Here is a 24,640-nt window from a genome sequence, read left to right on the forward strand (position 1 = left end):
TTAATTTTCAAGTTGTTTGGTTTGGTTTATTTTGATCTCTTTATTATTTTTAAGTTTAATTTTGTCTCTAATTTTTTAAAAATATTTTATTTAGTTTTTTTTGTAAAATTAACATTAATGCTATTTTCATACATGTATCAAATCGTAAAATTTTTAATTTGAAAAAAAATAAAAATTACTACGTGCCACATTATGGTAATAATAGTCACAATTATAACCTGTGTCTGAGTAGGAGCAGTTGGTGGATCCAAAAGTGGCTATAAATACTCCGCTGGCCACTCCATTTCATTCGCGCCTTCTTTCTTTCTCTGCTTCTCCAGAAACGAACAGAGAGAACTGGTCAATAACCACAAGCTTCTCCTTCTCTCACTCTCATTCGTTCATCCACCTTCACCTTTTCCCCTTTCACCCATTCACTCTCCTTATTAAATTTCCACTCTCACTTCCTCAAAACAACAACCTTTTATTCCTCTAACTACTACTAACACTACTCTTACTATTCTTCTTTCCTCATTCTCCATACCGGTAATTTTCCATGCTTTTACTATTTCTTCTTCTAATCTCTATATCTCAATTTCTTATCTTTTCTCAAACAATTCAATTGCAGAACAATGGCGTCTCATATTGTTGGATACCCTCGCATGGGTCCCAAAAGAGAGCTCAAGTTTGCTCTAGAGTCATTCTGGGACGGGAAGAGCAGTGCAGAGGATTTGCAGAAGGTGGCTTCTGATCTCAGAGCATCCATCTGGAAACAAATGACTGATGCTGGGATTAAGTACATCCCCAGCAACACTTTCTCATACTATGATCAGGTGCTCGATACCACTGCCATGCTTGGCGCCGTTCCAGCCAGATATGGGTGGACTGGCGGCGAGATTGGGTTTGATACCTTCTTTTCCATGGCCAGAGGAAATGCCTCTGTGCCGGCCATGGAGATGACCAAGTGGTTTGACACCAACTAGTAAGTGGTGGCTCAGGTTTTTGTTGTATTGATTGTAATTTATGATGCAGAGATGGTAGTGATTTGTTTACTGATCTCATTTGTGTGACCATTGATCCAGCCACTTTATTGTCCCTGAATTGGGACCTGATATGAATTTTACTTATGCTTCTCACAAGGCCGTGAATGAGTACAAGGAGGCCAAGGCGGTATGCATCTGTAGCCACACTCTGCTTATTTGCAAACTTTGAGTTAGCTAAAAAGAGCTCAGTTAAGTTGAGCAGCATTGGCATAAAAAATTGCGTATTGTTCATTAGGAAAAGTTCTGGTGATATTTGTTGTTCTTTGTGGGGGTCGTTATGATGTTTTTGAGTGGCTATTATTCATATCGACATTTTCATTGAATGTTTATTTTATCTTCCAGCTTGGAGTAGATACAGTTCCAGTCCTCGTCGGCCCTGTAACATACTTGGCGCTCTCCAAACCTGCCAAGGGTGTTGATAAATCCTTTTGTACTCTTTCTCTCCTCCCAAAAATCCTTGCTGTTTATAAGTAAGAATTTAAATTGTGTACAGTGCAGTTTTAGAATTTGGGCTTCATGCTTATATTTGTGATAATTCTCAATCTTGCTTATGACTAAAATCTCAGGGAAGTTGTGTCTGATCTTAAAGCAGCTGGTGCTTCATGGATTCAATTTGATGAACCTATCCTTGTCTTGGACCTTGACTCTCGAAAGTTGCAAGCAATTTCTACAGCATACGCAGAACTTGAATCTGCTTTATCTGGCTTAAATGTTCTCATTGAGACCTACTTCGCTGACGTTACTGCCGAGGCATACCAGACTCTCACGTCTCTTAATGTGGCCACGGCATTCGGATTTGATTTAGTCCGTGGAACTAAGACCCTTGATCTAATCAAGGGTGTATTTCCCAGTGGAAAGTACTTGTTTGCTGGAGTGGTTGATGGAAGAAACATCTGGGCTAATAATCTTGCTACTTCACTGGATACATTGAATAGTCTTGAGGCCATTGTGGGCAAAGGTACTTGTTGCACTTCATGAAAAAAATTGGGAGATTTCTTCTTCTGTTGACGCAGTCACTTCATTCGTTTATATACTAAACTGTAATGCAGATAAACTTGTTGTGTCCACCTCCTGCTCACTTCTTCACACGGCTGTTGATCTTGTTAATGAGACCAAGTTGGATAATGAGATCAAATCATGGCTGGCTTTTGCCGCCCAAAAAATTGTTGAAGTAAATGCATTGGCTAAGGCATTGGCTGGTCAAAAGGATGAGGTAAACTCCGTTCCTTTTATTTTATAATAGCACAGCATTATCACTGACATAAAATTAAGAAATTTGAGGGAGAGTACGATAGTCCCATAATAACAATAGCATGTATGACGAAACTAGCCAACTATTTTGTTAGCAAGTCAGCAGTGACGGCAAATATATTCATATTCATATTTTTTTCCCTTCTGTTTGACTACATTGTTCACTGAATAACTTTCTTTATCTTCTCATTTTCAGGCCTTTTTCTCTTCTAATGCTTCTGCTCAGGCTTCAAGAAAGTCCTCTCCAAGAGTGACTAATGAGGCCGTTCAGAAGGCTGTGAGTTCTAATTTCTGTGGTTTTCTGATCAACTTCTCAATTCAGTTGAGCAGGATTTGTTATGAAATTTATTCTCTTGTTATTCATGACATCTTTTATTTTCATCACAGGCTGCTGCATTGAAGGGTTCTGATCATCGCCGCGCCACAAATGTCAGCACTAGATTGGATGCTCAACAAAAGAAGCTCAACCTTCCAATCCTCCCAACTACCACCATCGGATCCTTCCCTCAGACTGTTGAACTGAGGAAGGTGCGTCGGGAATACAAGGCTGGCAAGTAAGATATGCATAGAGTCAATAGATTGGCTTGTTTTCCTTTCCATGTGTTTTTTTTCTGACTAATTGTTTTTCTTGCTTTCAGGATCTCCGAGGAGGAGTATGTTAATGCAATCAAAGAGGAAATCCGGAAAGTTGTTGAACTCCAAGAGCAGCTTGATATTGATGTCCTGGTACACGGGGAGCCTGAGGTCAGATTTCATCCTCACATGACTAAATATTCAATCTGAAATAGCAAATAAGAGTGATCCATTACACTCAAACATTTTTTATAGATCTTCATCCACCTCTTTCATTTTGAAGAGCAACATAATCTTGACAAATGGTTAGCCTTTAATTGCAGAGGAATGATATGGTGGAGTACTTTGGTGAGCAGTTATCAGGCTTTGCCTTCACCGTTAACGGGTGGGTGCAATCTTATGGATCTCGTTGTGTGAAGCCACCAATCATCTATGGTGATGTGAGTCGCCCAAAGGCAATGACCGTCTTCTGGTCGTCCACTGCTCAGAGCATGACCAAACGCCCGATGAAGGGAATGCTAACTGGCCCTGTCACTATTCTCAACTGGTCCTTTGTTCGAAATGATCAGCCTAGGTACAAACTCAAGACCCATTGAAAAAGAACAATACCACAATCAGAACCAACCCTGTTGTTATTTCTAACATAGTGTTAATTAAACTATCTACAGGTCTGAGACCACCTACCAGATTGCTTTGGCTATCAAGGACGAAGTAGAAGATCTTGAAAAGGCTGGTATTACTGTTATCCAAATCGATGAGGCTGCTTTGAGAGAGGGCTTACCATTGAGAAAGTCAGAGCAAGCTAACTACTTGGACTGGGCTGTTCATGGTTTCAGGATCACCAATGTTGGTGTGAAGGATACAACTCAGGTACTTCTGGACTACAATGAATGGGTTCGAACGAATTTACTTTTCATCTGGGTTTACACAAAAGACTAATGAACTTGCACACAATGTGTGTATTCTTGACAATTGACAGATTCACACCCACATGTGCTACTCTAACTTCAATGATATCATCCATTCAATCATTGATATGGATGCTGATGTGATCACCATTGAGAACTCTCGCTCTGATGAAAAGCTCTTGTCAGTGTTCCGCGAAGGAGTCAAGTATGGAGCTGGAATTGGCCCTGGAGTGTACGACATTCACTCTCCAAGAATACCACCAACTGAAGAAATTGCTGATAGGATCAACAAGATGCTTGCAGTGCTTGAGCGAAACATTTTGTGGGTCAACCCTGACTGTGGTCTCAAGACTCGTAAGTACGCCGAGGTGAATCCAGCTCTCACAAACATGGTTGCTGCCACAAAACTCATCCGTAACCAGCTTGCTAAGTGAATGGTGTCACCAAAGTAGAATTTCAGCAATCATCGTGATTCTGCTGGATGCACCCACAAAAGAACATTTGCTTTTTTGGTTCTTGCAATAACTGAGTGTTGAATATTTAGCGGCTTAGTACACTCTTCCCTGCTTTTCTGTATTCTTGTGGCATTGCCTCTGTGTTTATGTTGATACGCAGTTGCAATATTGTATTTTTTTTCTTCATACATTAATACAAATTTTCCCTTTGTGTAATGCACTATTGGCCACCTAATATCCAAGAAACAAAGTAACAATTTACCAATATTTTATAAACCGACCAGTCATTAAACCACAAAGAACCTGTTAAAGATTTATTGTTTCTGTTAAAGGACAATGATATTTTAATCATCTTTCTTAACAATTTTTTTACAATAAACTGATCAATCACCATCTGTTACATAAGCGGTTTTCCAAAACTAAAAGCCAACATTACAACGTGCATGGCTATGCTGTACAAAATTAAATATGAGAATGTATAAAATGGATAAGAAAAAAGAGATAATTGTTAATAGGTATAAGAAGAATGAAAATTGAATTTTGTTGCCATGACTTAATAATAACAAGTTGGCAACTCTTTCAGAATATTTTTGTTTTTCTAAATAACTTGTTTTATTCAATTATTAGATCCACACGTATTTTATACGAGTGTCATGAATACCTAACTCAGAAAGTTATTGATGCATTTCATAACGTAATTCTATTTTCTGGATCAAAATTATAAATACAAGATTTGTTCTTTATTTTATTTTATTTATATGTTTACCCTTAGAGTAAGACTAATCCTGCAATCCTTAAAATCCTCAATTCCAAATCTTTAAAAATCCACAAACAAAACATTTTCCTTTTACTATGTAAAATATTGGATGCTTCCAACGCATGAAGCATTGAAGGTGTCATTTCTTCATCGCCCTTTGATGCATTTTATCAATAATATATCTTTAAATTTGGTCTCGTGTAGGTTTGGCTACATTCCACATGAGGTAGGGTAAAACAATTCACCCGATTAAAAGATTCACTTAAAGTGTCTATATGATGAAAATGATATATATATATATATATATATATATATATATATATATATATATATATATATATATATATATATATATATATATATATTCTAATTATACCAAAACATGCATAATATATAAAATAATAAATAAGTATCAACTAACATTATCTTGATCATTCAGGAAACACATAAAATATTAAGAAGTAAACTTTGTGCAACTTAACCTTATAAAACTAGATTATAAGGTAAGATTTATATATCAAGTGTGAAATTAAATATTAATAAATAGTTCGATAATGAACCAATAGCATGTGGAATAATACACTCAACTGATAACAAACTTTGTTAGGATAAATTTTAATTTATTGTTTTGATATCATACTGAGATATAGATTTTAAGTCTAACTTATAAGCTTATAAAACTCATTTGTAAAGTGGGGTTTGAACCTACTTGTATAATGTAAATTGATGTAGAACTTCCAATATAAAATTATACATAATCAATTTTATCTATTTTTATGTTTGTACCATAAATGCTTCAAAATCAAAGGAATTAATATTGAAATGAACATCATTCCTCACATTTCAAATTGATTCATCTTTTAGTTAATTTCATCTAAATTCTTAATGACATTCATGTATAACTTCTTTGTATAAGGCGTCTTCACGACATTCAATTATAAATGATAAACCACAATCATTTGCCTCAATTTTTTTACGAGATATGTTAGAACAACAACCTTAACTCATACAATCCCTTTACTTAGGAGATTTTCATAATCAACCTGACACTTCTGTTAAAACATGTCAAATATTCTATCAGTAAATATTAGGCAATCAAATATTATGTTACCATAATTTTGGTATTATTATAATTTGTGCAGATTTGTAGAGTTGTCATTCCTTTAATAGATGAAGAATCATATTATCATTGTATGTATATATATGGTACACTAATATTTAAAATAATAGATCAAAATTATTCTTTAAACTTTTTTATACGGTATCAGAGTCAGGTTAAAGCATATCCTAACGATATTTGTTGTTTGTTGTGCCCCGTTATCGGGCCACAATCGGGCCACCCATTAATGTTTAGTCTCACACTCAAGATGTATATACCTTGATGTGAGGGAGGGTATGTTGGAAGTCCCACATCTATTTATAAGGTCAATTTAGAGTATATAAGTGGGTGCAAAAGGGTATTTACAATTAAGCTTAAAGCTAATAAAACTATTGAGAGGTATAAAACACTACTTGTGGTTAAATGTTACACGTTTACACTAGTAGTCATGCTCAACACTATGATAATACTTCTATCACTATGGATTTTCCATGTCCCACCTTATTTTTGAAGAGAGGAAAAAGAAAAATTACATCTTTGATTATACATGTAGGTGACATGATTGTTACAGGAAATGACCAAGATAAGATTTCTAGTTTACAATAATACCTTGCATTTGAATTTGAGATGAAACAATTTGGAAATCTCAAATAATTTTTGGGTATTGAAAGTAACTAGATCAAAACATAGTATTTTTCTATGCCAAAGAAAATATACTATTGACTTACTTAAACCAACTTTTTCAATGCTGAAATTCAGGACAAGGGGAGATATCAAAGGTTGGTAGGAAAATTAATTTATTTGTCTCATACACATCCATATATTACCTATGCAGTGAATGTTGTTAGTCAATTTATGCATAATTCACAAAAACTTCAAACTTCATATGAATATTGTTGAAAAGATTTTGTGATATTTGAAAGTTATAAAACACATAAATAAATATACAAATAAAAATAATTACTAAATTAAAAGTATACAAAAAATATATAAAATTACAAAACTAAAATAACCATCAAAATATAACATCAATAATTAAAATAAAATATTAAAATAGAAGACAAAAAATTCAAATAATAAAAGAAAACAAATATTATAAAACAAGACAAAACAATTACAAAATTAAACGATACCAAAATTAAAAAAAATTTAACAAAATTACTACAATTTCAAAAGAAAAAACACATAATTAAAAATACAAATAAAAATAATTATTAAATTAAATTTATACAAAAAAAAATTAGCAAAATTTGTTAAATTTCAAATAACAAAAAAAATGACAAATAACCAATGTTTCAAAATAAAAATAAAAACCAACAAAATAAATAATTCAACTATTTCAATAATTTGACAAATTTTGTAAAATTTCAAATATATATAAACATAAATTAATTACACATTAAAAACAATTGCAAAATTTAAAATAATCAACTAAAATTAAATTAGGCAGTTAAAAATTAAAAACATAAAACAAAAAACAAAAATCATACAACTTAAATAAATGTTTAATTGCTTACTTTATGTTAAGTGATTTTTCCAGTTTAGTAAGGGTTTTAAAAATGTGTATAAGTTACAAAATTGTAAAATTTGTATCAATCACATCCTTCCATTAATTTAGCGGAAACATAATTAACTCAATACGGATTAACTATGAAATTAGTTCTTCTAGACTGTGTTCAGTTGGACATGATTTCCTGTGTTCACGGTGCATAACGAGCAAGCAATTAAAAAAAAACGTGTTCACTTCACTGAATTACAAGCAATAGTTTGAAGGTGATTGCGAGATTTGTTTACTATTCATTCAACCGCGAATGTGCAAAGATTTGGAGGGATGAATGACGCTTTGCCTAAAATGCCCCTCTTCATTTTAAATAATTCGTAGCACCCACTTGCACTCAGTGTGTATTCACGAGAGTACTACGACCAATGAACAATGCAGCAGGTGCAGCAGATTCCTGACCTTTTGCTTCATTCAGCCATGGAATAGTGAAGATTCCAGCCTTGCAAGGTTGCTGTAATATTTGCAGGCTGTGGTAGATGAAGAAGCTTTGGTAGAAGATGAAGGAAGGAGGTGGTCGGTTATTGGAAGCTCGGTCACGAGAAGATGAAGAAGAGAGTTGTATCCGGTTACAGATGAAACTGTATCCGGTTATGCAGAAGCACCTAAAAACGCCAGGAAGTTGTATCCAGATACGCACAAAGTTGTATCCGGTTACGCTTCTTCTTCTTCACAAAGTGTATCAGGTTACGCCTTCCGGTAACACCATCATTTACGCCATCATCTTCTTCTTCTTCGTGTACCCTCGCATGAGTTGCAGCTGCACATGAGCTTCTACCCTCGCATGAGTTGTAGGTGTTGGTGGTTATGGCGGCGTGTTGACAACGGTCGAGGTTGCAGCCATGGATGATGGTGGACGATGCAGCTTTGGAAGGCGTCAACTGCAAGCATGAAGGTGGAGCATGCAGCGACCATGAGATGTCCGTCGTGGTAGACGATGCAGCGACGAAGGTGTTGGTGACGATAGAGGATGCTCTTCGTGGTTGTCGACCATGCAGCGAGGACGAAGGTGTGGTGGTGGTGGACGATGCAGTGCGAACCGATGCAGGTTGAAGCAGTCGAAGTTGTCCGTGATAGATGGAGCATGGAGAGAGCATGTCATGGTTGTTGAAGGAGCGACGACGATGTCCGTCATTGTGGAAGATGGCAGCACGATGCGACGATGCACCGGCCTGAAGCACTACACAAAAGCACTCCACGAAGCATATGATCCTATGCAGTGTTGGCTTGCTAGAAAGGATTTTATTAGGAAAAAATATATAATTTTATTTATTTTAACAATTTTATTTATTAACATTTAATAACATTAAATTATTTTCATGTAATTAAACGACAATAAAATAAAAAACAAAAAGCATGCTTATAATCATTAATAATATTAATGATAATAGTTAATAATATTAATAATAATAACTAATAATAATAACTAATAATAATAATAATTAATAATAATATTAATGATAATAATTAATAATAATGATAATAATTAATAATAGTAATAAAATAATAATAATAATCAATAATATTAATGATAATAATTAATAATAATGATAATAATTAATAATAGTAATAATAATAATTAATAATAATCATAATAATGATTTTTTTTCTTTATAATAATAATATTAATAATAATAATAATGATAATATTAATAATAATAGTTATTACTATTATTATTAATATTTTAATTTACTAAATTACCATTTTTTATATTTTAAAAATTAATTTTTATTTTTTTTATAAACATTTTTACAATTAAATATAATATTAACCATTATCATTTTATATTACTTTAATACTCAGGGACATTTTGATAATCTTCAATTTCTACCCATTAAACAAATTTTTTAAAATTGTCACATCAATCAAATCCTATCCTAATTCTCACAAACTTGACTCCTAAATTCATTCTCAATTACCTTCAAATTCACTCAAACAAACACAACAAAAATCATCCTCAAATCCACTCAATCACTCTCCCCCAATTAGTTCCAAATAAACACACCGTTAATGTCTCAGCTTTTTTTCTATTGTATCTTTTTTATACCACACACTGCCATTTACTTTTATAGTAGTAAGTAATTCATTCTTTTAGGTAACCGGTCTAAGTTGCTCTTCTTCTTTTTCATGCTCGTTAAAATATTTTAATTATATTTTCAATTATTTTTTACATTTTCCTTTTTTTCTTACAAGAACCTTTTATTTGTATGTTCTACCATCGGTACCTTCATTATATTAACTAGCTTAAAAAAATCTAAAAAACGATAATAGGATTATTGATTCTCTTTTTCACTTATTTAAAATTTAAATTATTTTTTACATCATGCAGGTTATAAATGCTAAAAAAGACAAAAAAAGTTATGAATTACGTGATTAACTAAGAACACAAAAAGTATTAATTTCACAATTAATTAAAATTTAAAACATTTAATAAATACTAAATTAATATATTTAATGCATTGTTTAGTTTTTAATACATTGATATCGAGTAAATTTTTATTATAGAAAAGAGTTAATGGTGGTGATTACATGCTATTAGATTATTAAAAAAAAAAACGAACTTTCTTATCTTTTCTATATGTCTATTCACTTGTTTAAATAAACTTCTTAATCCAATTTCGTCATATTCATGTTAGATAAATTTAAATATTCTACACAAAAATGTGACATTAATATTAAAATTGCTATTTATTTTTATAAATTTTACAATTAACTTAAATGTTAATGTTTAAAGTATTTTCCTTTGTAAGATAAAATGTTAAAAAAAATTGTTTAAAGATGTAACTTGCAGAAGCAATTTCACCTTAGATATTCTAATGGAAGACTTTATCGTAGAACATCGTTTAATTTTTTTTTTAAAATTAACATTTACAAGCCACTATATTAAAAATGACTTAGCAAATATTAAATAAAAAATAAATTAAAAAATTTAAATTACTTTTCTTTATCCTTTGTCACTTTCATAATGGAATGATAAAAATACTAATGTAATAAGTAGTGTAGATAAAATCTATGAATATTTAGTATTTATAAATAATAAATAATAGATATTTTAATATTTATTTATAAAGAAGTTTGATGTGAATATTAAATTATTTGTTTTATACCCGTTAATGAAAAATAAAATAAAATTTAAATTAAATTTAAATTTTATTACATTATATTTAACTATAATTATAATTAAAACTAATGCATTTTTAATTGTATTAAATTTTATATTTTTTGGCAAATTTTTTAAATTTTATTTTAAAAATCTATAACAAAAATTAAATATCCATGAATATTAGTGTGTTTTTTAAAATTTTAGTGTAAAAACAGCATATAACGTCATGCATTCCAACCATTGAATATTCAACTTTAAAAATAACCGATGATATTTTTTTAAATAAATGCAATTATTAGACATCGTTTAAAATTGTAAAACGTCGAAGCCCCCATACAATTCGACATTCTATGATGGTAATTATTTAAACCAGCGCACCATTCTTTTTCTTATTTCTTTTAAACCACGAATAGTACGTCGAATTCTATAAGGGTTTCGACGTAATATTTGGAAGCCAAAGACTCACCCCTTTTTAATTTTTTTTTCTTTAAAACCACCAATAGTACATCGAATTCTGAAGGGGCTTCGACGTATTATTCTTCAGCTAGAAGCCAAAGAGTCACCTTTTTTTTTCTTTTTTCTTTTAAGCAAAAAATAATATGTCGAATTATGTAGAGACTTTGATGTATTATTTGTCAAGAAGCCAAAAAGTAACTTCTTTTTAATTCTTTTTTTCTTTTTTCTTTTAAACTACATATAATACGTCAAATTCTGTAGGGGCTTCGACGTACTATTTTTCCACTAGAAGCCAAAAAGTTACATTTCTTTTAAACCACCAATACTACGTCGAATTTTGTAGTGGCTTCGACGTGTTATTTGTTAGCCAAAAGTTTCCCCTTTTTTTATTGGGGATGAATTGGTTTTTTTTATTGCAAATCATTCTTTTAATATTTTTTTCGTAAATATAAAAATTTCTTAAAATAATTTAAACAAATTTAAAGAGTAAGGAAGAGAGAAAATTGTACAAGTAATTTTTATACTGGTTTGATCACTTACTTCCAGCAGTTTAAGGGTAGAATACATATTTTATTACAGAGATAAAACTCACTTTTCCTCTAACCCACAAAGGATGAACAACTCTGAATCTTCACAAACGATAAACACCTCCTCCGAATACTTCATTAAGGATGACAAACTTTCAACTCAGCAGCAACAACAACAACACTCAATCATACTTCCTGAGAAAGTTCTCACTCTATGCCAATGGCAACAATACTCAATCGCACTCCTTATGAAAGTTCTCACTCTATACAAACATGTCAAGTTCTCAAAGTCAACCCACAAGGATTTAGCAACAAATTTTGAAAATGCACTTTTTATGGTGTAATAATTGATTATCCTAATATGTAAACAATTATGCATCATAGAATATAAAAACAAATCTTTATCTTTATTCTAAAAACAAATCTTTATCTTCTTACACTATAAAAATACTTGAGACTTAACTTAGAGATAGCATCAAAACTTCTTCTCTTCATCTTTATTCTAACAATAATAAAACTTCTTCTCTTCATCTTTATTCTAACAATAATAATTTATATTAAACATTATTAATAATAACAATTTACACAAACGCACTTAATATGTATTTCTTAGAAATTTAAAAATCTATTTAATTTATTTAAATTCTACTTTTTCTTATTTATAAAATAAAAAAATAAAATTCCACTATTTTTATTGTCAACATCAACAATATTCTTGGGAATCTATGTCAGAATATCTAGTTGCCTAAATAGTATTGACAAAATCTTATATATGTAATTTTCTATAAAACGAAGGTTCAATAATGAAAAAAAAAATCCAGTAAGCAAACCGTGTCCAGTTTTAATGTCCTATTTATAGACAGGGTTCCGGTCCGTTTCGGTCCGTTTCGGTCCGTTTCGTATCATTACAGTGATACTATGCAGGGTGGAAACTTGTGAAGAACGTTGAAGGCGAAAGAGGAACGAACGGAGCGAGCAATGTACAAAACGAAGGTGCAAGAGCTGTGCCAGCGACGGTCGTGGCCCTTGCCCACCTACGACACCACCAGAGAAGGTCCCGATCACGATCCTCGCTTCACCTCCACCGTCACCGTTAACGGCTTGTCCTTCCAGACCTCTGCCCCCACGCGCAACTCGAAAAGCGCCCAAAACGACGCCGCTATGCTCGCCTTCCTCCACTTTTCCCCGCCGTCATCGTCACCGTCGCCCTCGCCGTCGCCGCCGTCTCCCTCTTTTCCCCAACACTCTCTCTCTATTTCCGCACTCTCTTCTTTCCCTCAGCCTTCGCTTTGCAACTCGTCTTCTGGTACCTTCTCCCCTTTGTTCACGTGTTATTATTGTGCTTCTAGCACGTTTGTATTTATTTATTTATTATTTTATTTATTTATTTATTTGCATTTCGTGATGATTGTCTTGAATGTGATTTCCATGACAGGGTATGTAATTTTTTTTTTCTGGTAAGACGAAAATTGCATGTTAAGTAATAAAATAATGTTGTTGAGTATTGGTGGAGGAAGGAGTTGAGGTGCAGAGTTTATCATTCACTTTTATTGGGGCTGTTATTTGTAGATGGGCTTTTACTACAAGATATTACTTTCTATTACATGATTTAGAACAGTTTTATCACGAGTCTGTTTTTCGTTACTGAATCAAAATTAAAGCTTTCTTGGTCGTGCTCATGAATATGTTATCAGTTTCAGCTTTTGTTTCTAATGTTAAAATACTAGAATGTTACTCTTTTTTTTTTTTTTTTTTTTTTTTTTTTTTTTTTTTTTTTTTTTTTTTTTGAAAAGAAAAAGCGTTAGAATGAGTACCGGAGACAAAAGAATGCATAAATTTATGAACACTTAGTCATGTTTATATGTTAAAATTAGTGTGTTGATTTGGTTGTTTGTTGGGTTTGGAGGAAGCTTCGTGGATATGCTGTCATGAATGGCTGCTGTGTCGTCGAGGAATTTGTTATGAGATTTTTTATATTACGTGAAAAAGAATATTTGAACCGTAAACTGATTCTACTTTTTTTAATAGTGTGTTTGGTTTTACGTTTCAGATGTGATTTCATACTATTCGGATGTGATGATGTGATTTTCTTATGTTTTGGATGCAGTGATCTTTTATGTTTTGGATGTGTTTACATGAGCGTGATTTTTATAAGCTAAAAATTATTGTGCCCACATCTTAAATCCTTTGTGAACAAGTTTCCAAACACCCAAATTATAGGTAATCTCTTAACTAAGTAGTCTACGCATGGAACTCTTGTGATGCCACTTTAGTATGGAATAAAACTTGTTGTTGGGAGGGGAACACCTATGTGTGCTCAAAATCTTTAACAGGCATTTGTTATTGTTTCTGGCGATGAATAATTCTTACCAATACCAAGCTTACCAAAAAAACAACTGTATGAACTATATTCATAATTCTTGATTTCTGTTAGACTACATTCAGGATTTCAAATTTTACAGAAGATTCATGTTATTTTGCATTGGACCAACAGGTGCACCTGATCCCAGATCTGTTGTTGATGATTTACATCTTAACACAAATGGATTGCTGCAACTGAAATTGGAAGAAGTGTATCAAACATCTCAAATCAGTAACCCTCTACCGGCTGTTAGAGATACAATAACAGTGGAAGATCAAAAAAGTGATATGATTTCTCTTTATCTTCTATTTGTTTGATCAAATTGATATTTATTGGTTATCATGCTTATGTGTTATAGTTATTTCTAGTTTAGTACTGTAAAATTCTTTCTTTTCTTAGAGAGAGAAAGAGAGAGAGAGTTCTTTTGGTGTGAGGTGTGCAGGGTAGATTCTAGTGATCTTAAAATCAGATGCAGTTTTTCCTCTTACTACTTGTCAGTTTCACAGAAAAAATATTTGTAGCTCTTGAAATCAGGAACAAATGTATTCTGTATTTATTAGTCGTTTATAGGTGCGTACATTCTGATATAGGGGAACCTAACTACCCTCCAATTATGTATATTAATTACTACTACCCTATATAAATGTGTATCTGTGGTATATTCAAACACATAATTTTAGCATTACTTTTAGCTGTTCTTTCTCTCCCTCAACATGGGATCATGGTCATTTACAGAACCATTGTTGAATCCACCTGCATTTGCCACACTTAATGCTGGAAGTCCTGGACATGAGGAGGAGTTTTAACAAGCTGCCTTAGTTGCACTATAGCCTTCGTTAGTTGTGGCCACTTTTGGAGTTGCTTAAAGAGTGGTGGTTTAGTCCCATATCAACCAATGATGAGGCCAAACCAGTGTATATAAGTAGAAGACAACTCTAATTGCATGGAAAAAACCCTTCCCTTGTGTTAATAAAATTAGTGTGGTTGAAATGAATTTATTTTGTTTGCACCTTCTAAGGGGAGTGAATTATTTTGTTGTAACAAGCTTGAAGCAGCTTCAATGAGAAGGGTAGTGTTGAAAATCAGGAACAAACATGTTCTATATTTATTAACAGTTTATGGCACATAAAATCTGATTTAGGAGAAAGTCAATTTCCTCTATTGTGTGTATTAATTACCATGAGCCTGTATTGAATATCCTGTATAAAACAGTGATTGTTGCAGCCAACATACTCTATGCAATGCAGTTGTATTAGAAACTAAAGGCTGGCTTTGGTTTTGTATTTTGTTTTCCAAATTATTTGGACATGGATTATAGGGCAACGCTAGTGTCCAGTTGTTTTTTTTTTTTTCATATTATAAACCATGTGTGTTATTTTTAGTTTGACATGTATTGATGCATATTGAACATGGGTTGTCTACACTGAACATCCTTATCCCACTAGTTTAGGTTGGCTACACATAACTTAGGCATAGTGAGAAATAAAAGTATGGAGAAAGTTGGTAGTATCAAATAACATATTTATGTTTTTGTTACGTCCTCTCATGGAAATATATTATTTTATTAATGATAAATGACACTTTAATTGAATTACTTGTAACTTTTTGACGTTAAATTTTGTCATAGATATGTTACATTTGTACAAGAACCAGCTGCAAAGCTTAGTTCAAAAGAAAAATCTAGGCCTTCCAGCATATTCTTCCCAGTTTGAGGGTCCTCCTCATGCCTCACGTTTCAAGTGCAAAGTCACTATTGATGGACATACATATGGAGGTGACAAATTCTATTCTACATTGAAGGATGCTGAGCATGCAGCCGCTGAAGCTGCTTTAATGTCATTATCACCAGGCGGAGTTGAAGAGGCTAGTCTCAATCACTTGTAACTAATTATATAACTTAATCCATAATATTCAACTTCTTAAATGCTTTCTTTATTCAGGGTCATGCTGGATTATACAAAAATCTTTTACAAGAATTGGCTCAAAAGGAAGGATTCCGATTACCCATTTATAGCACAAATAAAAACGGTGAAGCTCATATGCCAATATTTGTGTCACAAGTGGAGGTAGAAGGGGTGCTCTATACTGGCCAAGAAGCTAAATCCAAGAAGCAAGCTGAGATGAGTGCAGCCAAGGTAGCTTATATGGCTTTGAAAGAACACAAAGGTATTCTTTTAATACTAGTGCTGTAGTTTGTCATTCTAACATATGTCTCTTGTTTAGGAATAATCTGCAAAATATATTAATTAATGCCATACATCAAATTTATATGTACAGGAACCTGGTGATAATTTTTTCAGAATCCCTTGATTTATGTTATAATATTACCTTGTACAGGTTTAATTACATAAGTGGGATATTTAATTACATTCCATAATTAGGATATTTAATTACATTCCATAATTAGGAGGAATAATATTTTGACAGTATATTTTATATTTACTATACAGGATCATTGGATTAATAAAACATTTTTACGTCAAAGTTTTGAAATAAATTGGAAAACATAATTTCTAAGGTACTGAATGATGGATGACCTAAACGAAGGTTGTATAACCCCATTTTTTCTTTATTGAAGAGTGTTGTTTCTGAAATCAAAGACAAAGGAATTTGACTCTTGATATTATGCATCCTCTCGATGGTAGAGCCCACTATCTTCCTTAGCAAGTCCAATCACCTTCCCTGCTCCTTGATCCAGAAATTGGCAGCTTGTAGGAGTAAAAAACATGAAACAGAGTAAATTCATTATAAGCTTGTGAACAGAAATCAAATTGGCAGATAATTTGAACATATGCAAAACATCCTTCAGAATTAGGTTCTGGTTTATCATCATATCTCCTTTTCCAACAACTGTAATGAAATGTCCATCTGCAAGTGCAATTTTTTTGTTGCTTGGATAAGGTCTATAAGGTATAAACCCAATAGATGATTGAGTCATGTGGTCTGTGGTCCAGAACCAAGTACCTAGACACCTTCTGTTAGGAAATTACTTGTATATAGGAGAAGAAAAGACATTACATAGCCTAACTGTCAAGGCAGTTAGGAAGGGCGATTAGGGGATTGTATAAAAGGGGATCAGGTGTAATTGTAGAGTCTGTTTTGGAGTCTTATTAGTTGACAGGAACTCTTTCGTCCTGTAGGGGGAGGTTAAGCTCTCTGTCTGTAATTGTATCGTGTACTCTTGATCTTTCTGGCAATACAAAGAGGTTATACAATAGTTGTTGTGTGTGTTTTAGTATGTGGAGGGTGTTTTGTATAGGTTCTCGAATAAAGAACCTATCATTTGGTCTGACCTGTCGGATCAAGAAAGGGGAAGAATCAACGATGAGTAGCCAAACGGAGGGAAGATTAGATAATCTTGAGATTACGGTGGAGGGAAATAAGGAGGAGACGACTGTGATCCGACACGACCTGCAACAAATGATGAAGTTGATGGGTGGAGGTCCGAATAATCAGGGGGTGGTTCTGAAGGGAGTAGCAACTCTGTGAATGAAAATCACGACAGATGCGACAATAGGGGAATACCACAGAATTGGTGGAAAAGGGTGGAATTGCCATCGTTTGAAGGGGTGGAGCCTCATAGTTGGATTAATAGAGCTGAACGGTTCTTTGACCTCCAAAAGGTGGCTAAGGAGGATAAGGTTGAACTCGCTTACATTAGCATGGAGGGGAGTGCGAGTTATTGGTTCAAGTATTGGAGGGAAAAAACCATGAACCGTTCTTGGTTGGGCTTGAAGGCTAGGCTGATTAATCGCTTCGGAGGTGGATTCAGGGGAACTGTGTACGAACAAATGGCAACGCTGAGGCAAGAGGGGACGATGGAAGATTTTGTTAGGAGTTTTGAGATAACCCAGGGGCTATCAGAGGAGTTGATATTGGGATTCTTCCTAGCTGGGTTATGATATGAGATTAAAGGCCAAGTACGAATCCAAGATCCTCAAGATTTGATGATTGCGATAAGGATTGTGAGGGATGTTGAAGACGCAATGAACCGAGCACGCAGAGGAGTCTGGAACGGGGTTAAAGTGAATTCCGTGGCGGTGCGAGCCACTTCGACAATCGTTAGAGGCGATGGCGATCGTCACTTCGTGACTTGGACCGGTGGGGCAGAAGGAGTAGGAACGACCAGAAGGGAAAGGTCATCGACGGCGAGTAACACCAACACGAGAGGTAATACCATAGTGGGAGGCGAAAGTAGGGGAAGAGTGGTAAGAAACTTACCTTACCTGGAGTTCTTGAAAAGGAGTGAAGAAGGTAGATGTTTCCGGTGCAGGGGTCCTTTTGCTCCCGACCATTGGTGTTTGGAGAGGAGCTTGAGGGTTTTATTGCTGGTGGAGGACGAGGACGAGGAGGCGAACGAGGAGACAATCGAGGAGACGAGACTCATGGAGTTGTCGGCGTGTTCGACGTAGGGGCTGACACCTCCCAAAACCATGAAATTGACAGGATTGATTGGAGAACGGAGAGTGGTGATCCTTATTGACAGCGGGGCCAGTCACAATTTCATCAGCCGAAGAGTGGTGGAGGAATTGGAGTTATTTGTGACTGGGACGTCTCCATACGTCGTGAGCCTCGGGGATGGGCACAAAAGAACTACGAGCGGACGCTGCGAGAAAGTTCAGATACGTTTGGGGGATGCCACTGTAGAGGAAGAATTTTACGTGTTTGAGCTAGGGGGAGTATATGTCATCCTGGGTATTGCGTGGTTGGCTAAAGTGAGAGAGGTCGTGTTAAATTGGAGGAAGATGTCCATGAAATATGTCGTGGGGGCCGATAAGGTCATGATAAGGGGAGACCAAGCTTTATCTCGCCAGCTGGTGGAGCCAAAGGCATTGTTGAAGATGGTGGATGCTGACTCATGGGTTTTAGTTTGGGAATTGGGCGTAGTGGAGTAGGAGGCATGCGGTGATTTGATTGAGGAGTTGACAGAAAAGCAAAAAGTGGAACTCAGAGCAGTGTTGCAGACCCACTACCATGTGTTCCAGGAGAGATAAGGATTACCTCCCCAATGCAGTTTGGAGCACTGAATTGTGTTGAAGGAAGGGGAAAGTCCTATAGATGTTCAACCCTATAGGTACCCATACCTCATGAAAGACGAAATCGAAAAACAAGTTAAGGATATGCTGAAAGCGGGCCTTATACGACCAAGTCAGAGCCCCTACTCAAGTCCAGTGATTTTGGTGAAAAAGAAGGACGAAAGTTGGAGGTTCTGCATGGACTATCGGACTCTGAACAAGGCCACGGTCCCGGATAAATTTTCGATACCTATTATCGAGGAACTGCTGGACGAACTCAAGGGGGCAAGGTACTTCTCCAAGTTGGATTTGAAGGCTGGCTATTACTAGATAAGAATGGGCGAAGAGGATATTCAGAAAACGGCATTCCGGACACATCAAGGCCATTTTGAGTTCTTGGTGATGCCCTTTGGGCTGACAAATGCACCAGCGACATTTCAAAGTGCAATGAACGATTTAATGGCACCTTACCTGAGGAAATGGGTGCTCGTTTTTTTCGATGACATATTGGTCTACAACCCCACATGGGCAGAACATGTAGAACACTTGAAGCTGGTGCTGCAGCTACTGGAGCAACATTGTTGGGTCGCGAATAAGAAAAAGTGTGCGTTCGGGAAGAAACGAATTCAATATCTAGGCCATCAGATCTCTGAGAAAGGCGTCGAGATGGACCAAGATAAAATCAAAGCGGTGATGGAATGGGAAGAACCGAAGAATTTGAAAGTGCAGATAGGGTTTCTGGGGTTAACTGGCTACTGTAGAAGATTTGTGCAGAGATATGGGGAGTTGGCCAAACCCCTGACTGAACTATTAAAAAAAGGGTAGTTTGAATGGTCAGAGTGAGCCAGGACAGCCATGGCAGCCTTAAAAGCAACTATTACTTCTGCACCAGTTCTGGTATTACCAGATTTTATCTAGGAATTTCATGATGTGGAGTGTGATGCATCCGGAGGTGGTGTGGGGCCTGTGTTAATGCAGAATAGAAAGCCTATTGCATTCTTTAGCAAAGCGCTATCTGAAGCATCATCAAGCAAGTCCATATATGAAAAAGAATTGATGGCCCTGGTGATGGCCATCCAACACTGGAGGCCGTATCTACTAGGGAGGAGGTTTGTGGTGCACACAGATCAATGCAGCCTAAAATACCTGTTAGAGCAGAGGATTACAACGCATAACCAGCAAAATTGGATAGCCAAACTTATGGGTTACGACTTTGACATAGTTTACAAAACGGGGAGCTTGAACAAGGTTGCAGATGCGTTGTCTAGAAAGGGAGAAGGAGGTATGGAGGAGGTGGAGTTGCAGACTATGACCAGACCGTACTGGCATGATTTCCAAGTGTCGAGGGAAGTGGAGGAGGATGAAACACTTAGAAGGATAATTGATGATGTCAAGCGGGACCCAAACAGCCATGCAACGTCACATTGGAGAATGACCGATTACACTACAAGGGGAGGATGTTGTTGTGGACAAGGAAATGTATCAAAGACTTGGGCAAGCTTATTTACTTATCTCACACGAGACCAGACATTGCGTTTGCTGTGAGTCTCGTCAGCCAGTTTATGCACCAACCAAAGGAAGCACACTTACAAGCTGCCCTTAAAATTGTCCAGTACTTGAAAGGGACCCCCGGAAGAGGAATTTTGTTCAAACGGAACAAGAGTGTAAGTCTTGAGGCATACACGGATGCGGACTATGCGGGGTCAGTGGTAGATAGGAGATCAACCACGGGATACTGCACCTTCCTTGGTGGAAACTTAGTTACTTGAAAGAGTAAAAAACAGAGTGTAGTGGCTAGATCAAGTGCTGAAGCAGAATTTCAAGCAATGGCCCACGAAATATGTTAACTTCTATGGTTGAAGATTATATTAGAAGAATTGAGGATAAAGTGGGATGAACCAATGAGGTTATATTGTGACAATAAATCTGCAATTAGCATAGCTCACAATCCGTTAGCATGATAGAACTAAACATATTGAGGTTGATAGACACTTTATCAAGGAAAAACTAGACAATGGCATGATTTGCACACCATATGTCTGACAGCTTTCTTGGGTATTCATGAATTGTTAGCAACCTCACACAAACACTCATTCTTTCAAACAATTGAGCTCTAGAGGTACCAAAACCTATTGACAAATCAGCCACGTATGATGTGTTCTTCTAACAAGCCCTAGGTTCAATTGGATGCACTCATCTTCTTGGTTTTTCACATTGTTTCTATGACTGAACCTTTTGTTTAGTCTCTCTATTCCAAACATCAGCCATGCTCTTGTTCTCTGTTACCTACTTAACCATAACCCAACTCAATTCAATAAAATCAACTTGTAAGGTGAGAGCTTCTCAAAGCATGGTAGTTAGATTCGAACTAGTTAAATGATATGATATAGATCATGAAGTTGACGATGTAAACAGTTTAACATATCTTTTTTGTGCTATGTATTGAGAATAGAATCACATGATTCGGTCTAGAATCATAAAATTTGTGAAAGCTTATCATCTAGAGTGGTGATTTTGAGGCCAAAATCTTGAAAAGTGGTTGACGATAAATCATGTTGTACTAATGGTAGTTAATTGTGCATTTATGGAAGGTAAATCATGATCAAATCTATTTTACGTTTCACATGTCTTGATACTAGTTACATGGTTTGAGGGGCTATCAACCACATTTTTAGTTAGGAAATTGGGTCATAATAAAACTAGTTATACTTTTTGGATTACAATAATATCTTTCTTTTATTACTGTTATTTTTTAATTTTACTGTTATTAAGATTTAAGAGCATGGTATCCCTATATCTACTTAGAAGCGTTTCTCATTGTGCATTTTTATCTTGCTTTGTTTTTTTTCAGGCAAGTCAGATAAGAATTCTTCATTTCCCTTTTCAAATTATGAAGGACAGGTTCCCAAGTTCTCGCCTGACCACTCTGAGTCAAATGTGGTATCTGGTCTTAAACACAATGCCAATCCAACTTCATCTGTGGGCCTTGGATTAATCACCTCGAGTGAACATAGCAAAGACACATGTAAGCCGTTAAAGCCCTTGTCATTTCTACCTCATTCCCCCTTATGAAACAATTTTCTGGATTTCTTATCAGGTCTTTAGATTATCTACTGTCAAGTATAGTACCTAATCCAGAGCACAGATGACATTATACTTAGATACTTAGATTCCAAAAATAAAGAAATAAGATTCTGTTAGGTTTCTGATCAAGAAACCTAAAGAAACTCACACTAACACACCCAGACTAGCACGCGAGAAACACTGTATAACTCCCCTTTGTATTATCAATAGCAAGAATACAATGTACAGTGAGCAATTGAGAGCCTAAACTCCCCCACAGGAATAATGGTTTCCTGTTAGAATTCTACTAAACAACCAACTAACTCCTCACCCCTATTCAGTTAGCTATTTATACAAACTAATACACACTCCTCCTAACTGCCAAGGCAGTTAGGCATTCACAGTTTTATTCCTTCTCTCGTAAACCCTCCATCTCCTAACAGATTCTGATATGTATAGTTTGGAAAAACAAAAACTGCATACAATTCTCCATTAGCTGGCTGTGTAAAAGGCTTCTATGAATTCTTTGGTAATCACTCAAGTTTAAGATAGTCTAACTCCACATAAATTTTGGAAGATGACATGCACATATAAAGCTGTTACCACTTGGAAGCTAATCCATACATCATAAACCACTACGAAATCCATTGGTTTTCTGTAAACCTGGTCTTGTGGTTGTAGACCAATTGAAGCTATAGGTCTGACCAAGTTTTTCCAATATGGTGCAAGTTTGATCTTGGCTTGAAGAAGTGGGACCAAGTGTTAGGCAGGACCCTGTTTCGATAAATACTGTTAAACTTTCAACTTTGAATGCCATTGGTCTCTCCAATATGAGACAGATATCTTTTCAATATTGATAATCTTGCATTGACAAATTGATAATCTAATGCAAACATCATACTGCAATTTCATCTTGAGATTCTGTTTTTGTTACAGTGAAGAATGTCTCTACTTCATCTGGAAATACAAATGGCTACACCAAGGTTTCTACCTTGTCAAATGATAAGTCTTCACCTTCTCTGTCTGGCAGCAGCAAAATGGTTTCTGAAACAAGTGACAAGTCTTCAACTGCAGTAGACACCACCTCCTCATGCATAAAAAAGATTGTTGTTTACTCACGCAAGACAAACGTGGAAATTGAAGATGATGGAACTATGTTGCCAATTAGCGATGACAAGTGGGTTGCTTACTCATATTCTCATTGAGATAGTTGGAACTCCTGCATCATATTTTTCGTCTCTCACAATGTATTTGTCTAGGATTTGACTACCGGTAAATTTTAAAACATAAAATATGGAACGTATAAGCTATTGACTAAAAGACACAGATGAGATTTTAACTTATAGAAAGTGAAGCATAGAAGAACATTTATGAATATGTTGATAACTATAGCTTTTATTCCTTTTTTATTCGTAGCCGTTATATTCCTTTAATTATTACAAATGATAATTATCGTTCTCTTCACATCCTCGATTACAAATTTGAATTCTTAATTTTTTGAGAGATGTAGGTTGATTATTATCATGGACTAGTTCAACAATATCTCTTAATTACTTAATTTTTCTAGGGTCAAACATATTTTTAGTCTTTTAAAAAAAGTTTGTTTTCAATCCTCCATTTAAAAACATCGAGTTTTGGCCTTCTGTTAGGGAGTGTGTTTATATCATTTTGTAAAGGTTAAATAGATTCATTGGTCCATATTTTTGTTGGTTTTCTTCAATTAGGTCCTCGTTTTTTAAAAATGATCAATTTGGTCCCCAAATTTGTAAAATTAAACTAATCAAAGACATTCCGTTAACTTTTCCAAACGGTGTTAAAAACAATCTTTGCTGGCAACAGTAATTGTCATTATGTAAAGAGGTGTCATGACGTGGTCTGCCATCTAGATACCAGGGCCAAAAGTGTGATTTTCTTTTGTAAGGTTTCCGCTGGAGCAGCTGCCGCTTTCTTCGCACCGGCCATCACGCCACCACCCTGGACAAGGAAAGCTGCCAGAACCGTTTCCCATACCCTCTTCCCCTTTCACCGATTGAACTCTCACACAACCCTCTGAAGAAACCATATCCAGGTCGACCTCCAAAAGCTTCAATTTTTTTCACCGGCGACTTCGCGTGACGCCGGAGCCACCATCAACTCCGGCACAAGGCCCTTCCTTCATTCATCGCGCGAGAGAGACCGCTCTCTCCTTCGTGGATCGTCTCTTGGGCGAGCTCATCCACCGTATCAGCCAGGGAGCCATCGGTGTTACCAGTCGCCGCCAAGGTGGTTGTTGACCACCACGCCACCGCCTTTCACCTTCGCTTGCGAGCAGGGAAGCCCTACCCCTCTTCTATTCTATTTCTATCTCCTGATCCTCACCGGAGTCATCGTCGCCAAAGAGAAGGAAGTCGCCGCCACTGAATCCACAAGTCACAGCTACTGTGAGTCGCCAACAAGGAAANTCCTTTCCTCCTCTTCGCATTCGTGGTCGCCGCCACCAAAGGGGTTGCG

At 35.5% G+C, this 24,640-nt stretch overlaps 2 protein-coding genes across 2 annotated transcripts; both read left to right on the forward strand.

The window, feature by feature from the left end:
- The first annotated feature begins 275 nt into the window (after positions 1-275).
- Positions 276-4,429, forward strand: LOC106772116 (5-methyltetrahydropteroyltriglutamate--homocysteine methyltransferase). The gene is made up of 12 exons (XM_014658297.2): positions 276-525; positions 608-961; positions 1,062-1,149; positions 1,365-1,492; positions 1,589-1,980; positions 2,072-2,235; positions 2,470-2,550; positions 2,661-2,827; positions 2,912-3,017; positions 3,170-3,420; positions 3,515-3,716; positions 3,826-4,429. The coding sequence occupies exons 2-12, from the start codon at positions 612-614 to the stop codon at positions 4,186-4,188; spliced, it is 2,292 nt and encodes a 763-aa protein (XP_014513783.1). The 5' UTR covers positions 276-525; positions 608-611; the 3' UTR covers positions 4,189-4,429.
- An 8,093-nt stretch (positions 4,430-12,522) lies between these two features.
- LOC106764334 (double-stranded RNA-binding protein 1) lies at positions 12,523-23,559 on the forward strand. Its single transcript, XM_014648621.2, has 6 exons — positions 12,523-13,016; positions 14,205-14,354; positions 15,700-15,935; positions 16,013-16,238; positions 21,939-22,112; positions 23,087-23,559. The coding sequence occupies exons 1-6, from the start codon at positions 12,689-12,691 to the stop codon at positions 23,353-23,355; spliced, it is 1,383 nt and encodes a 460-aa protein (XP_014504107.1). The 5' UTR covers positions 12,523-12,688; the 3' UTR covers positions 23,356-23,559.
- The last annotated feature ends 1,081 nt before the right edge of the window (positions 23,560-24,640 follow it).

Source organism: Vigna radiata, chromosome 1 (genome assembly GCF_000741045.1).
Source record: "Vigna radiata var. radiata cultivar VC1973A chromosome 1, Vradiata_ver6, whole genome shotgun sequence".
Taxonomy (NCBI): Eukaryota; Viridiplantae; Streptophyta; class Magnoliopsida; order Fabales; family Fabaceae; genus Vigna; species Vigna radiata.